This window comes from Pan paniscus, chromosome 13 (assembly GCF_029289425.2).
Source record: "Pan paniscus chromosome 13, NHGRI_mPanPan1-v2.0_pri, whole genome shotgun sequence".
NCBI lineage: Eukaryota > Metazoa > Chordata > Mammalia > Primates > Hominidae > Pan > Pan paniscus.
In genome coordinates, this window is record NC_073262.2 from 133,889,265 (window position 1) to 133,906,120 (window position 16,856).

At 44.0% G+C, this 16,856-nt stretch overlaps 1 protein-coding gene across 22 annotated transcripts in view; it reads left to right on the top strand.

Annotated features, from left to right (window-relative positions):
• The window catches only part of ARMC9 (armadillo repeat containing 9), a 190,006-nt gene that overhangs the window by 64,172 nt on the left and 108,978 nt on the right, over window positions 1–16,856 (top strand). For all 22 annotated transcript variants that reach the window (XM_063595609.1, XM_063595612.1, XM_063595613.1 and 19 more), the window contains 5 exons: window positions 2,320–2,410; window positions 4,269–4,392; window positions 7,960–8,099; window positions 9,671–9,747; window positions 13,344–13,418. In XM_063595609.1, the coding sequence (XP_063451679.1) occupies window positions 2,320–2,410; window positions 4,269–4,392; window positions 7,960–8,099; window positions 9,671–9,747; window positions 13,344–13,418 (507 nt within the window). The remainder of the gene's footprint in view (window positions 1–2,319; window positions 2,411–4,268; window positions 4,393–7,959; window positions 8,100–9,670; window positions 9,748–13,343; window positions 13,419–16,856) is intronic.

Consider the following 16,856-nt stretch of genomic DNA (forward strand, 5'->3'; position numbering starts at 1 on the left):
TTTTTCACATAGAATCCTGGATTGTAAATAATTTTCCTTCAGAATTTTGAAGACATTGCTCCATTGTCTTTTAGGTTCCAGTTTTGCTGTACAGAAATCCAAAGCCAGCTGGGCACAGTGGCTCATGCCCATAATTCTAGCACTTTGGGAGGCCAAGGCAGGAGGATCGCTTGAGCCCAGGAGTTTTTGAGCAGCCTGAGCAACATAGACCCCATTCTCTAAGAAAAAAAAAAATTCTTTTAAATTAACCAGGCATGTTGGTGTGCACCTGTAGTCCCAGCTAACTCAGAAGGCTGAGGCGAGAGGATTGCTTGAGCCCAAGAGGTTGAGGCTGTGGCTGTGAGCTGTGATCACACCACTGCACTTCATCCTGGGCAACAAAGTGAGAGCTTGACTCAAAAAATTTAAAAAAAGAAATCCAAAGCCATTCCAATTCTTTATCTTTTGTATGTGACCTGTGTTTCTCTCCCTAGAAGCATATTGAATCTTCCCAATTTCCCATTGACGTCCTTTATGAGGTATATTTTAATCCCTTTTATTGAGCACTTTGTGGGCCCTTTCAATCTGACAACTTTCATTCTGGTCTTGAGTTATTTTGTTGATGGTTTCTTCCCTCTGTTTTCTGTGTTCTCTCTCTGAATGTTGAACCTCCTGAACTGGTTTTCTATTATAGTTTTCTCTCATCTTTTCTACTTTTTGTTCCACCCACTCTTTAGGAGATTTCTTTTCTTCTTTTTTTTTTTTTTTTTTTTTGAGACAGTCTCACTCTGCTGCCCTGGCATGATCTCAGCTCACTGCAGCCTCTGCCTCCTGGGTTCAAGCAATCCTCCTGCCTCAGCCTCCCGAGTAGCTGGGATTACAGGTGTGTGCCACCACGCCTGGCTAATTTTTGTATTTTTGTAGAGACAGGGTTTCACCATGTTGGCCAGGCTGGTCTCAAACCCCTGACGTCTCTGCCCACCTTGGCCTCCCAAAGTCCTGGGATTATAGCCATGAGCCACCCTGCCCAGCCTCCCTAGCAGATGTCTTCATCTTTATTTTCTGACCCTTCTGTTGAAACTTTTATTTCCTTTTTGATAGCATTCTCTTGTTTCATGGATATAATACAGTTTCTTATATCTTTGAGGATATTATTGATGAATTTTTATTTAATTTTTAGTTTTCTTCTCCCTGCACAGTCTCATTTACTCCAAGCCCCGCCCCCGCCCTCCCCCCCCCATTTGTTTTGGCCTCCTGGTAGAAACTTTTCTCAGATGTCTGCTAGTCCTTGGTGATCTCCTAATGAGAGATTTGGAGTGAAGGGGACCACAAAGCCATTGAGTGTGATGGTGGGGCCTGTCGATGGATACTTCCACCCAGGGGGATCTGGGTGGGCCGTTTGCTGGGAACCTCTGATTTCACGGTCTCTAATTCTTTCCCCATGGGCTGGTCATTTCACTGTGAGAATAGTCTTCTAATCTCAGGCCTAGAGGGCAAAGGTCTGGTTGCCAGGGTCCTGGGAGCCAAGTTTTGGGGTGGCCCTCTGTTCCACATTCATTCTGCATTTAGACACTAACCCCCCTCTCCATTTTGTTCTAGAACCCCGGCAACCCTTGCTCTCCTCTGCCTGGTGTCCCAGATCCACAGACCCTTTGTGTCTCCCTCACAAGGGAACACCCTCTCCCCAGCCCTGTGCTGAGAGGTGTGCAGGAGTCACATGAGTGGGATCCAAGTGCTTCTTAAACAACTTTAATTCATTCGTCTTTATTTTTCTTCAGCTCTTAAGTGCTTTGAGGAGTGAGTAATGGAAATTGGGTAATTCCACAGTGCCCGTTGCTGCCTTGAGATTTGGCCTTCTTGGGCCTGCTAAGCCTCTTGCCATGCTGCATTCCCACTTCCAGAATTGTGGCGTTATCGTTTTTCGTGCTGTTCTCTCTGTCCTTGGGAATTATCTTTTTTAACAGTCCATTTATTGTAGTTTTACTGTGGCTTAGAGGGAGCCAAATTAGTCATGTGTCTTGGATCTGCCATTCTAACCTGGAAAGCAGCAGCAACGGTAACAGCAAACAGGACTGCTTCCTTCGCGCCAGTCACTGTTCTGAGGGCTTCGTGTAATTAATTCATTTAATTTGGAAGTCTGACTAACTTATTTTTGCCAAGTCTCATCAAATTTCAGTTGGAAATCAAGGCTTCCAGATGAAATGTTTGGCTTTAGTCTGTTTATTTCACCTCTAATAAATTCTGGCAGAGGAAGAGAACTACCAGACCCTTAGAGGAGACATGTGTTTATCTCTCCCTGTTCTTAACCTTGTTGTTTTTCCTCTTGACTTTTTCCCCCAGAGGAGTGTGCTTCAGTTGCTGCACTCCAAGAGCGACGTGGTGCGGCAGTACATGGCCAGGCTCATCAATGCTTTTGCGTCACTGGCAGAAGGTGAGACATCAGCTTTGCTTCAAAGAGAAGAGCTAGGTCATATTGATGTGCTTTTTCCTTTGAAAATGAGCGTTGCTCCCAAGTTTCTTAGAGATGACGCTTCCTCAGTTTGTTACTGTTTAATTCATCTAAGGTCTTTTGTGAAAATTAATTGTTGTCATATTGCTTTAGTTTATATCAGAGCACATTTGGACAGTTTAGGGGTTTATTTTGTAAACCTCCCGATTTTATTTTATAAAGCTTTCTGGTTTTGTAACATAGTAACATTTTATATTGCTTTCAAGTATATCACAGGTAATGAATGCATCTTCTATAATTTTCTACTTAAGGCAAAATAAGTGAAACAATTACGGCAAAATAAGCTTAGCGAAACAAAGCAGACTCCAATAAACACTGCACCATTTCCTTCAGAAGACTATGACCTCTTAAATCAAAGGATTTGAAAACTCTGAAAATAACATGCCCCCATAACTGAATTTAAAATGATTTTGCAAAGTGCCATTATCTTCCGTAAGTTCTTATTTATTTGAGCTCTTTATAATGTGAATAAAGGGAGTTTTCAAATTATGAATATATGATACTCCAAAACTTTGTTCATTTGTTCATTCGTTCTTCCATCCATTTGGCAGACATTTATGATAAGCCAGGATGTGTTACTGAGGACCATTCATATAATAATACTGTTGAAACTTATGTCTGAAATTAACATCTTCCATATCCATTCAGAAGTCCACAACAGGCTAGGGACCATTCTGGGCTTATTACAGGGTCCCAGGTGTGGCTTCCTGCTTCTTCTCCAGGCCTTGTACAGAGAGTGTGTATGGAAGCATTCCTTGGCTGCCTCTGTTGTGAAGACTTAAGGGCTCATAACACACACATTACCCCTCATTTCTGTTTGTAGATCTGACTGTTGGGTTCAGGATTTCATGGAAAAAAAAGGACAATGCTCCCCACAAGAACACAGCAATGAATTATGTTTAGCTCACAAGAAGAGTGGTTTTTCTAGTCACCAGATATTTCATTGAATAAAACCAATGTTTAGAAGAAATATCTTTTAATAAGTTTTAATAAGTTTTGTGGGGGTTTTGTGTGTGTGTGTTTTTTTTTTTTTTTTTTTTTTTTGAGAGAGTCTCACTTTGTCAACCAGACTGGAGTACAGTGGCATGATCTCGGCTCACTGTAGCCTCAACCACCTGGGCTCAAGGAATACTCCTTGCGCCTCAGCCCCCCAATTAGCGGGATCAACAGGTGTGCATCATCATACCTGGCTAATGTTCCTTAGTTTTTATAGAGATGAGGTTACGCCCTGTTGCCCAGGCTGGTCTCCAATGCCTCGGCTCAAACAATCCACCTGCCTCAGCCTCCCAAAGTGCTAGGATTACAGGCGTGAGCCACCTTGCACAACCAGTAAGTGTTTGCTTGTTTGTTTGTTTGTTTTGAGATGGAATCTCGCTCCGTCATTCAGGCTGGAGTGCGGTGGCACGATCTCAGGCTCACTGCAACCTGCCTCCTGGGGTCTAGCAATTCTCCTGCCTCAGCCTCCCGAGTAGCTGGGATTACAGGCATCTGCCGCCACACCCAGCTAATTTTTGTATTTTTAATAGAGACGGGGTTTCACCATGTTGGCCAGGCTGGTCTCAAACTCCTGGCCTCAGGTGATCTGCCTGCCTTGGCTTCCCAAACTGCTAGGATTACAGGTGTGAGCCACCGCGCCCTGCCCAGTAAGTTTTTTAGAACATAAAATTACCCAAACTCTACTGTGTTATATGCAAAGTAAGTTTTCGTGGGAAGTGGTTTTGTAGCATACCAGATAAATTATTTCTGTCTTTGACCTGTTTCATCTCTGGTGTATTATCAGGTCGCCTCTACCTTGCCCAGAACACAAAGGTGCTGCAGATGCTGGAGGGAAGGCTGAAGGAGGAGGACAAGGATATTATCACCAGGGAGAATGTTCTTGGGGCCCTGCAGAAGTTCAGTCTCAGGTAACGACTGTGCAATAGGTCACGGTGTCTCCTGTGAGATCAGATTGAGTTAAAATTCCCATGGCAACCCAGGAGGCAGATGGTATTTTTCCACTACACTTTGGAGAGGTTGGATGACTTTCTAAGACAGAGCTAGAAAGCTTATCTGTAATCCACTAAACTCTCCTGCGCAAGGCTGCTGGGGATGGAGGAAGACATTTTCAAAGCATCATTGGATTTTCCTAATGGACATTATCGAGTGCCAGCCATGCAGGATTGTGTCTCAGGGCATGTGCAGGGCTTAGAGACAGACACATGAATCAGACCTGATAGAGCCTCATCCCTCAAGTTACTTCCAGTCCCCTGTGGGAGCTGCACACATGAATGCACATCCCAGCAGAGTGTCAAGGGCAGTTCTGTGGAAGTCAGGGTTAGGGCCTCCTGACCTTGTCCATGATCCCAGCAGCCCACCCCATGGGATCAGCCTAGACCATCATGACTTGGAACCAATGGGGCCAGGCTAATTTCTGTATTTTTAGTAGAGACAGGATTTTACCATGTTGGCCAGTCTGGTCTCGAACTCCTGACCTCAGGTGATCCGCCCACCTCAGCCCCCCAAAGTGCTGGAATTACAGGTGTGAGTCACCGCACCCGGCCCCGTAGATTCCTTTTCAGTTTACAGCTTTGTTGAGATGTATTTACACACCATAATATTCCCCCATATTAAGCATACAATTGAAGGATGTTTAGTGTATTTACAGAGTTGTGCAGTCATCACCACAATCCAGGTTTAGGACATTTCCATCACCACAAAAAGAAACCTCATACCCATTTACAGTCACTCCTCATTCCTACCCCCAGTCCCCGGTAGCCACAAATCTGCTTTCTGTCGATTGACTTGTACTGGACGTTTCATATAAATGGAATCATGTAGTGTGCACTCTTTTGTGACTGGCTTCTCTCACTTAGCATCGCGTTTGCAAGGTTTGTCCATGTAGCAGCATGTGTCAGGGCCTCATTCCTTTTGTGGCTGAATATGTACTCCATTATGGCTACATCATATTGTTTGTTTGTTTTTGAGATGGAGTCTCACTCTGTCACCCAGACTGGAGTGCAGTAGCGCAATCTTGGCTCACTGCAACCTCTGCCTCCCGGGTTCAACCAATTCTCCTGCCTCAAACTCCTGGGTAGCTGGGATTACAGGCGCACACCACCACACCCGGCTAATTTTTGTATTTTTAGTAGAGATGGGGTTTCACCATGCTGGTGAGTCTGGTCTCGAACTCCTAACCTTGTGATCCACCCGCCTCGGCCTCCCAAAGTGCTGGGATTACAGGTGTGAGCCACCGCGCCCGGCCTACACCACATTTTGTTTGTCCTTCAGTTGATTGGCATTTGAGTTGTTTGCCTTTTTGGCCAATATGCATAATGCTGCCGTGAACGCTTCAGCACAAGTCTTCGTGTGGACATATGTTTCCTTTTCTCGTGGATCAGCATCTAGGAGAGGAACTGTTGGGACATATGGTAATTTTTTCAGAGTTTTTATTCTCTCATGATCACCTCAAGTTCTCTTTGACTTTCTTGAGAACTCTAGTCCCTGGAGTCTTCAACTTTTTTCTGTCGGTCCTCTTCTGAACACACTTTCTTCCCATCAAATGTGGTTTACATTTGACTGACTCACAAATAACCAGAAGCCTACAAAGTGAAATGGTCTAAGCATGTGTGTTTTTAGTGGGGGAAGGGATAGGTATTTGTATCTACCATTTGCCAACTCCCTGCCAATGAAAATTCTTTGTTCTAACTATATGAATCGAAAAGAACTGTAAGTGCTGCAGAGTCATTACTTCCTCAGAGCATACAAACACTTCATTTCTGTTTGTTTATAGAGAGAACTTTGCTCAATGTTGATCGCTTTGGGGAAGTTTTTAGAAATTCAATAACTATAGTTAAGTAACAGATATAAGATATGGTGAAAAAAATAATTCCTCCTGGTAATGCGAATGTTTACTGCCTGTTTATCTTTTCCTCCAAGTGTTAATTTAAGCTTTTTTGTTCTGTAAATGTGCTTAACCTTTTTGCAGTTTTCCAGAGTCTCTGCAATAAATGAAGAAGGTAGCTAGTTACCAAGAGAGCGCAGTCTTCACTGTATTCTAATAAGCCACCCTGATTGGGTCAGTGTAGTGTTTAAGAACAGAATGAACGGATAACTGGTTCTGCTGTTCTGTCCTGAGTGGTGGTTTCACCATAACCTGCTCATCCAGAGATGTGCAGAGCTGGCTTCTCTGTGGCATGTCAGTTTTCTACTAATCCAGATGGCATCTCATAATGATACCACACTTAGTCTCAGCAATTCTTAAAGCTAACCTGATGACATTCACCATCACACATTTTGATGGGGTATTGGATTTTGTAAGATTCTACACCTGGACTTTGGGTGGAAAATCATTCCTTATAATTTGCATTAACCAGGTCATTAAACTACCCTTACTCTATAGAAATGTGAATCAAAGTGATGTTAAGCTAGGCTTTTGCTCCTCCTTGTTTTCTTTATTTTTATACAGCTCAGAGTGCCTAGAGCTGGATTATAGAGAGTTTAGGTAAAAATCTATTTGTCAGCTGGGCACGGTGGCTCACGCCTGTAATCCCAGCACTTTGGAAGGTTGAGGCAGGCAGATCAGCTGAGGTTGGGAGTTCGAGACCAGCCTAGCCAACATGAAGAAACCCTGGCTCTACTAAAAATACAAAATTAGCTGGGTGTGGTGGTGCATGCCTGTAATCCCAGCTACTTGGGAGGCTGAGGCAAGAGAATCATTTGAACCCAGGAGGCGGAGGTTGCGGCGAGCCGAGATTGTGCCGTTGCACTCCAGCCTGGGCAATAAGAGCAAAACTCCGTCTCAGGAAAAAAAAAACAAAAAACCTGTTTGTCAAAGAAGTATTTCTATGGTCCCGTTTCCTGGGTTAAGTAAACCAAAAGCTACAAATAAATATTTATTAGATATTTGAAGCAATGCTCTGCTAATTTTAAATATTGAAAAGGAAACTTTCAAAGTAGGAGGCCTCCTTACCACCTTATCTTTATTTAAACCCTTAATAAATATCCCTGATATGTAAAGAATTTTTGTTATTTCAATTGTATGGGTTTAACAAAAATATTCCTCAGAGTCTATGTCTTCTGCAAGTTTGTCTTTTCTGATATGCATTCACATTACTGTTTCTTCTTTTTTTTTTTTTTTTTTTTTTTGAGACAGAGTCTTGCTCCATCGCCCAGGCTGGAGTGCAGTGGTACGATCTCGGCTCACTGCAACCTCTGCCTCCCGGGTTCAAGCAATTCTTGTGCCTCAGCCTCCCGAGTAGCTGGGATTACAGGCGCCGTCACCACGCCTGGCTAATTTTTGTATTTTTAGTAGAGACGGGGTTTCACCATGTTGGCCAGGCTTGTCTCCAACTCCTGACCTCAGGTGATCCGTCCGCCTTGGCCTCCCAAAGTGCTGGGATTACAGGCATGAGCCACTGCTCCCAGCCTACTGTTTCCTCTTATATGAAAAGTTTCTTGGCAGTTTGTATTTACCGTAGGCTCTTTCTTCCCAGGCGCCCGCTGCAGACAGCGATGATTCAAGACGGCCTCATCTTCTGGCTGGTTGATGTTCTGAAGGACCCTGACTGCCTGTCTGACTACACGCTGGAGTACTCGGTGGCTTTGCTCATGAACCTCTGCCTCCGCAGCACAGGTCTCAGCCCCAACCCTCATTCTAGTGCAAGAAGGGGAAGAGATCTTGACCCTTGAAGCTGGGTTTCTAGTGAGCCTGATATGGTTTGCTTTTAGTCTCATAGAAAACTAAAAACAGAAAAAGGAGTAGAAAGCATTTCCAACTAGGTATCAAGCTGTTGAATCCCTGAAGGCAAAATCCATTCTTGCCCTGGAAAAAATGTCTTGTATATATGTAGTGCCTTCATTAAGAGGAGACTAAGTTCATTTACCTTTTTCTTTATTGCATTATTCAAAGGTAGGAAATTAAGAATATGATCCCCTTTTCTGAAGACAAAGAAGTGTGTTCCCAAGATACTACAGGATTAAGCTGGCCGCAGTAGCAGTGACACTAAACCACACTTCCTGCCCTGAATCACACTCTTTTCCCTGCCCCAGCCCTGGAGGTGGAGGTTCTCCTGTGGGCACAAGTCATTTATATACTTGATCGCTGAAGGTAGTGATTTTAGCTTTTCCAGGTACAGGTACTATCTCATTTAAATTGTTACCTGGGATGAAAGAAGCTTCTTTGGAAGAGGTGCCACCTCCAGGCTGTGGCTTTCCCCAGCCTGAGCATCCAGTGTTAGGAGAGAAAGGCTCCCTGGGTAAATAGCTGGCTCAGGAGGACTTGTTGGAGCATCTTCCCCTCTATATACTTTGTAGACTGAACCATGTAACTGTGTGTTGTTGACTGAGTAAATGACTGTTATTTCAGTCATTTAAAAAAATAGCATGTGCAAAAAGTCCTAGCCTTTTTTTTTTTTTTTTTTGAGATGAAGTCACGCTCCATTGCCCAGGCTAGAAGCAGTGGCATGATCTTGGCTCAGTGGTGCAACCTCTGCCTCCCGGGTTCAAGCGATTCTCCTGCCTCAGCCTCCCGAGTAGCTGGGATTACAGGTGCCCGCCACCACACCTGGCGAATTTTTGTATTTTTAGTAGGGAGGGGGTTTTACCATGTTGGCAAGGCTGATCTTGAACTCCTAACTTCAAGTGATCCACCCACTTCGCCCTCCCAAAGTGCTGGGATTACAGGCGTAAACCACCGCACCCAGCCAAAAGTCCTAACTTCTAATATGTTTATCAGATTAGAATTAGCTTTTCTTCATCATCATCACCATATTTGCAGTGATTTTTATGATGATGTTTATAACTACTAAAATGCCTATATGGTCTTCCTGATGGTGGTGTCCGTGCGTGGGAGGGAGAACGTTGCTCTATAATGTATCGTGCTTTCACTGTAATGACTCGCTGTGTGCTCTGACCGGAGTAATAGCCACCACTTGGGATGGTTTACTGAGCACTGAAGTTCTATGCTACACTGAGTCCTTTACATACATTAGTCTGCTTAATTTTGCATCACCTTTTGAGGTAGGTATGAATAGTAATCCCTGTAGTAAAGAAGAGGAAACTGAGGCCCAGATTGGTTACATGACTCACCCGAGGTCATACAGCTCATGAGCAGAGGAGCCAAGATTTGTCTCCAAGTCTACCTGACCTAAAATTGTGCTTCTGGGTTTAGACATGTCATGTTTAGCTTTGATTTGTTTCCCATAGGGAAGAACATGTGTGCCAAGGTGGCAGGCCTCGTGCTCAAAGTCCTTTCGGATCTTCTTGGCCATGAAAACCATGAGGTACTCATTCAGCACTGCTGGCCCTGGGCTCGGGGAGGCTACACTGGGGACCCAATGCCTGTGACCCCACAGGCACACAGCTGGCCCAGGATGGTTGCTGTATTTGAAAACTGTACATGTTCTCTGTCCTGGGATTTTCATAAGCAACTGGGAATCTTTTATAATTTTTAGAATTTTGGAAGTCAGAAGCAGGATGTTCTTTCCGTCCCTGTCTGCTTGGCCCACTGGCCTGTGCCGGGCCCCTCCAGCATTGCTTTTTCTCATCATCTAGCCCCCAACATTCCTCCCCCACATGCCATTCCCTTGGTATGTTTAACGTATCTCTGTGGATGTGGATGGAGCCTTAAAAGAGATATGATACTGTGTATGTGTGTATTGAATTTACAGAAATAGATTGCCCTTTAAGTCTCATTCTGTTTATGGCTTTTCCCTTGTGTTTTTAGGACCTTTCTATGTTGCTTTACATATGTCTAGTTCATTAAGTGTCACTACTGCAAAATAGCCCCTTGTTTGTGCCCCTGACATTTTACTTATCCAGCCTGTACACTTTGAGTGCCATCCACTCTCTGTTGCCACAGCAGTCCTCAGTGGGCATGGCTGCACCTGCCCCATGGGAGCCTGTGCCAGAGCTTCCAAGGATGTGTAGACACTCATCACTACTGGCTGCCAGCATACATCAGTTTCAGGTCACTGAGTCCTGCCAAATTGTCCTCCAGAATGGCTATACTAGCGTTTGCTCTCACCAGTGTCACCCCAACACCTGGTGTTATTTTCTAAGTTTTTAACCTATGGGCCCCAAGCACTTTTTAAATAAAGTAGAGGTATGTATGGGTAAACAAATTAACAAAAACAAATAATCAAATATGATTATTCTCTCACTTGCCTTCTACAAATGCCATTGCAGAAACCATGGCAAAGCTTCAACAAAAATCTAACCACTTTAGACAGATGAGATCCAGGGGTATATCTGAGCAGGATACGATTGAGTACCACTTGGTTTCCACACGTCTGTTCCCATTTCTTTCTTTCTTTTCTTTTTTTTCTTTTTTCTTTTTTCTTTTTTTTTTTTTTTTTGAGACAGAGTCTCACTCTATCATCCAGGCTGGAGTGCAGTGGTGTGATCTTGGCTCACTGCAACCTCCACCTCCCGGGTTCAAGCGATTCTCCTGCCTCAGCCTCCCAAGTAGCTGGGATTACAGGTGCCCGCCACCACGTCTGGCTAATTTTTTGTATTTTTAGTAGAGACGGTGTTTCACCATGTTGGCCAGGCTGGTCTTGAACTCCTGACCTTGTGATTCACCCACCTCGGCCTCCCAAAATGCTGGGATTACAAGCCTGAGCCACCATGCCTGGCCCGTCTGTTCCCATTTCAAGCAGACAGCTCCCATTCTGGTCATTCCATTCACATTTTACACCAGCCCTATCCACTGATTGGTGTGACTTCTTTAGCAAGTGGATGTTTGGTGTCTTTGTGACATTCATTTTATATTTTAAAGCTAGTGAGCTCTGAACTACTTCCAGGCCTGAATGAACTCTGTTCCTCACTTTATTCAACTCAGGCAGGTGAAACCAGTGGGAAACATATTCTTCCATCTCATAATAAAGGTTGGTTTCAAGTACTGGAACCAACATGTCTGCTCTGAAAACTTAATAGACCAAAGGATTCATCATATCATTACCTGTTACCAATGCATTGGCTTTGAAAATGAGCTGGATGGGCTGGGCACGGTGGCTTACGCCTGTAATCCCAGCAATTTTGGGAGACCGAGGCAGGAGGATCACTTGAAGTCAGGAGTTCGAGACCAGCCTGGCCAACATGGTGAAACCCCATCTCTACTGAAAATACAAAAATTAGCCAGGCATGGTGGCTTGTGCCTGTAATCCTAGCTACTCAGGAGGCTGAGGCATGAGAATCACTTGAACCTGGGAGGTGGAGGTTGTAGTGAGCTGAGATTGTGCCATTGCACTCCAGCATGGGTGACAGAGCGAGACTCTGTCTCAAAACAATAAATAAATAAAGAAAAAGAAAATGAGCTTGAAAAATGACATATATATATACATATATACATACATACATACATATATACTTTAGAGCCAAGTAATATGTTTGCTACACTGTAGTAGTCATGATCTTGAAAGACAAAACCAAAATAAAGAAAAAGATGCACATAACTGACTATATGAACATTACATTTTTTGATTGGAAAAAGATGCCATAATCAAAGTCAAAAGATGAATGAAACCCCAAGGAAAAGTTGCATCACATGTGACAAAAGTTTAATATTCCTAATAGATGAAGAGCTGGTATAAATTGGTAAGTAAAAGTCAAGCAATCCAATCGAAAAGAAGGATAAAGGATATGACTAGACAGTTCACAGAATCGTGCTGCCCCAGAAACATGAAAAGATGTTCAGTTGTGCTAGTTCAATCGGGAACTGAAAATAAAAACAACCGTAGGATGCCTTTTTTTACCCATCAGCTTGGCAAGCATTGAAAGTGCTAATGAAGTCCAGTGCCGAAGGAGGGCGGTGGGAAACGAGCCCTCCTCCATTGCTGTGGCGGGCACAGCGTACAGCCTGCTGAAAAGGGAACTTGCTTATCAGCACCTGCCATGCTCCATGTCCCATGTGTGCAAGTAAAACATGGGTCCTGTCTTCAAAAAGCTCATAATAAAGGGGACATAGTGTGAATTTAAAAGGATACTGCCTCCAGTGCTGTAGTGGAGGGATGTACAAGAAGCGGAAGTGAGTGCCCTGTATGGGGGCAGTGGGGCGGGGGTGGGTTCAGGAGAGACTTCCCAGGAGACATGTCTGGGCTTAGTTTTCAAGGTTCATTGTATGTGTGAAGACCATTCCTGGCAAGGTGAACTGCCAGAACCTGGCTGAGACATGGAACAGCCTGGTGGGGGGCATCCCTTAGGTAGTATGGACACTTTGTGGTGGCAGGGAGGAAGAAGCAGAGGTCATGAGATAGAGGCCACCCCTTGAAGATCCTGTGTGCCACACCAAGGAGTTCCACCTTTCCAACTGGGCTCTATGGAAGGTTTCGGAGATGGAGGGAGGGATGATTTGGCCCACGCTATAGAATGTTGGTAGTGATCGATGGTTACATTAAAGGGTGAATATTGAGGGTAGAGAGACTGGTTTGGAGATTTGATGTAGCCTGGTTCATGGACGATGATGTCTGAACAAGGACAGTAGCAGTGGATATGGAAAAAGAGGGGTTCCTATCGAAGAGGCTTGAAGACTAAGTATTGGAGACTGAACAACAACAACAACAAAATCAACGATGACTCCAGAGTTTCTAGCCTGAGTGATTAGGAAGTTAAAGGTAACTTTAAGCAATGAAATGCGCAGGAGTAAGCTTTGGGAGGGAGTGACGAATTTGGTTTTAGACTCAGTGGTAGCTGTCACCTGGGCATGCAGATGGAGATGTCTGTCACTTGGAAACATACATCCTGGAGCACAGGAGAGCTGCGAGGACGGGAACACCCACTCTCCCCATTTGCCAGATTGTTCTGAGGTGTGGTGTTTGATATAGAGTTGTGCAGTATTTGAAAACTTGCAAATAACTGGTTTTTTTTCCTCCCCTTAAAGATACAGCCATATGTGAATGGAGCTCTGTACAGCATCCTTTCTGTTCCATCCATTCGTGAGGAAGCAAGAGCAATGGTAAGAAAGCGTGCCTGAGACACATGTGAGCTTCCTTCAGCGCCGCAGTTCAGAGCTTTTAGAGCAAGACCTCCTTGACTGGGCTCCATAGAAAGGCTCAGATCCGTTCCAAACTCCTTGAAATTGTATGCAAAATGTATATTTGCCATTTCCTGGGGAGAGAGTCTGTAGCTTTTATCAGATCCTCAAGGGGATCCCTAACTCCTAAATGGTGAAAAATTAAAGTGTTAGAAAGTTCCCAGCAGGCTGACTTTTGCAAAGTTATAGACATTCTGATGGCAACCAAATGGAAAAGATTATAAAACTGTCTAGGACTTGGTTTGGTTGGTAAATAGTAAACTCAGTGTTTAATGTGTACGTTAACGCTTGTATGTGAAGTAAAAAACAAACCTCAGGTGATTAGTATATTATTTTGAAAGGACAAATGTTTCTAGATCTAATCAGGAAAACAACTAGAGTTTTGTCTTTTTTCTTTCTACCATGTGAAACCAGATTAACAGTGTATTAAATGCTGTGGTGAAAGAATTAAATATATTTCCACCTTCAAAACACAGGCAAAATTCTCATTGAGACCAACAAAACATTCTTCTAATTGGTTTTGCTTACTTAAAGAATTGCTAAATCTTCTCATTGATCATTTAAAATTACATCAACAATTACACCAGAGACCAAACTTATTTAAGAACCATTCTATGTGATCACACTAAACAGTGGACCTTAATTGTCTACTGCTTTTAAATTTCACTACAGAACAGGGGAAAATAAACTTGCTTAAATTCTGTGTTATGGTCATTTAGGTGAAAGAAAGGGGTTGTCAACCAAGGCAAAGAAGAGGAAAAAACATGTAGGCTGAAGAGAAAGAATGGAGGTAGCATTCAGTCAAAGTGTGAGATGCAGCATGGAGGAAAGGCACCAGGGCAAAGGGATGGAGGGGGTGGGGAGTGAAGCTGAGGACGGGCCATGTGAGGAAGAGTCACAGTTGCAGGTTGTGAGAGCAGGACTGCCCTTAGAGATCCCAGAGCAGGGAGAAAAAAGACGGAAGAGAGGGACAACTTCTGAGACCTATGTGACAACATCAGGTCTGACAGATACCCAATAGGAGTTCCAGAAGGAGATGAATGTGAGCAAATGGGGCGGAAAAATGATTGAATAAATAATGAAGACATGGTGAAAAATACAAACGTAACAGTAAGGTGTCTAGGAAACCCCTAAATGTTTGGAAAATAAACAGCACACTGGTATTAGTTATCTGTTACTGCATAACAATTTACCCCAAAGCTTAGTGGCTTAAACAAGTTTTTGTTTTTGTTTTTGAGACAGAGTCTGGCTCTGTCACCCAGACTGGAGTACAGTGGCACCATCTCGACTCACTGCAACCTCTGCCTCCTGGGTTCAGGCGATTCTCCTGTCTCAGCCTCCCAAGTAGCTGGAACTACAGGTGTGCACCACCACACCCAGCTGATTTTTGTATTTTTAGTAGAGATGGGGTTTCACCATCTTGGCCAGGCTGGTCTCAAGCTCCTAACCTCAAGTGATCCACCTGCCTCAGCCTCCCAAAGTGCTGAGATTACAGATGTGAGCCACCATGCCCAACCAATTTTTGTTTTAGTTTTTGAGACAGGGTCTTGCTCTTTTGCCCAGGCTGGAGTGCAGTGGCCTGATCGTAGTGCACACTGCAGCCTCCATCTCCTAGGCTCAAGCCATCCTCCTGCCTCAGCTTATCCAGTAGCTGGGACTATAGGTGTGCGCCATCACACCTAGCTAATTTTTTTTAAGAGACAGGGTCTTACCATGTTGCCCAAGCTGGTCTCAAACTACTAGGCTCACGTGATCCTCCCATCTTGGCCTCCATGCAGGGATTACATGCATGAGCCGCTGAGCCTGGCCATTGAATTTTTAAATTACAGTCATGTACCACGTAACGACATTTTGGTCAACAAAAGACTGCATATGTGATAATGGTCCAATAAGATTATAATACCCTATTTTTACGGTACCTTACCTATGTTTAGAGATGCTTAGATACACAAATACCACCTTGTTACAGTTGCCTACAGTATTCAACACAGTCACGTGCTGAACAGGTTTGTACCCTAGGATCTTATTAGCTATGCCATATAGCCTAGGTGTGTAGTAGGCTACACCATCTAGGTTTGTCACTTACTCTATGATATTTATACAATAATGACATCATCTCACAACACATTTCTCAGAACATATCCCTATCACTAAGCTACCAATGACTGTTTCTGTGGGACAAACATTCAAGAGCAGATAGCAGCATAGTCCTAACTAAGAGTTGCTCAGTTTATAGTTGAGACTTCAGCCTCTGCTTCCAAGCTCACTCACCTGGCTGTCAGCAGGAGGCCTCAGTTTTCTTCTGGCTATTGACTGGGGACCTCATTTTCTTCCCCCTTGGGCCTCTCCATAAGGCTTCTCTTGACATGGCAGTTGGCTTCCCCTAGAATGAATGATTTGAGAGAGAAAGTAAGCAAGACAGAAGCCCCAGTGTCTTTTAGAAAAACCTACTCTCAGAAATGAGATACCATCGCATTTATTGTCTTGGTTACACAGACCCACCCTGGTACAGTGTGGAGGGGATGGAACCAAGGATGTGACTACCAGGAGGTGGAATCACTGGGGCCACCTTGGGGCTGGCTGCCACACACTCCTAAGTAACTGTGGGTCAAAGAAAAAAGCACAAGAGAAGTGAGGGGCTATTCTTTTGAAAAATATTACAAATATTTTCTCAATTTTGGTTTGTCTTTTTAAATTATGGTAGTTAGCCAGAAGCGGTGGCTCACGCCTGTAATCTCAGCACTTTTGGAAGCCGATGTGGGCAGATCACGAGGTCAGGAGTTTGAGACCAGCCTGGCCAACTTGGTGAAACCCCGTCTCTACTAAAAATACAAAAATTAGCCGCGTGTGGTGGCACGTGCCTGTAATTCCAGCTACTCAGGAGGCTGAGGCAGGAAAATTACTTGAACCCAGGAGGCAGAGGTTGCAGTGAGCCAAGATCATGCCATTGCACTCCAGCCTGGGTAACAGAGCAAGACTCTGTCTCAAAAAGAAAAAAAAAATTATAGTGGTCTTGGTCAAACATTAGCTTTAATGATAGCCAGATCTGTTAATATTTTCCTTAATGGCTTCTACATAGGTTTCTAGATAGGCTGTGAGTTTTGGACTTTGAAAAGGGAATGTGGATTACTTACATAAAGATGTAAGTAGATGATGGGGCACGGTGGCTCATGCCTGTAATCCTAGCACTTTGGGAGGCTGAGGTGGGTGGATCACCTGAGGTCAGGAGTTCGAGACCAGCCTGGCCAACATGGAGAAACCCTGTCTCTACTAAAAATACAACAATTAGCCAGGTGTGGTGGTGGGCGCTGATAATCCCAGCTACTCAGGAGGCTGAGGCAGGAGAATCGCTTGAACCCG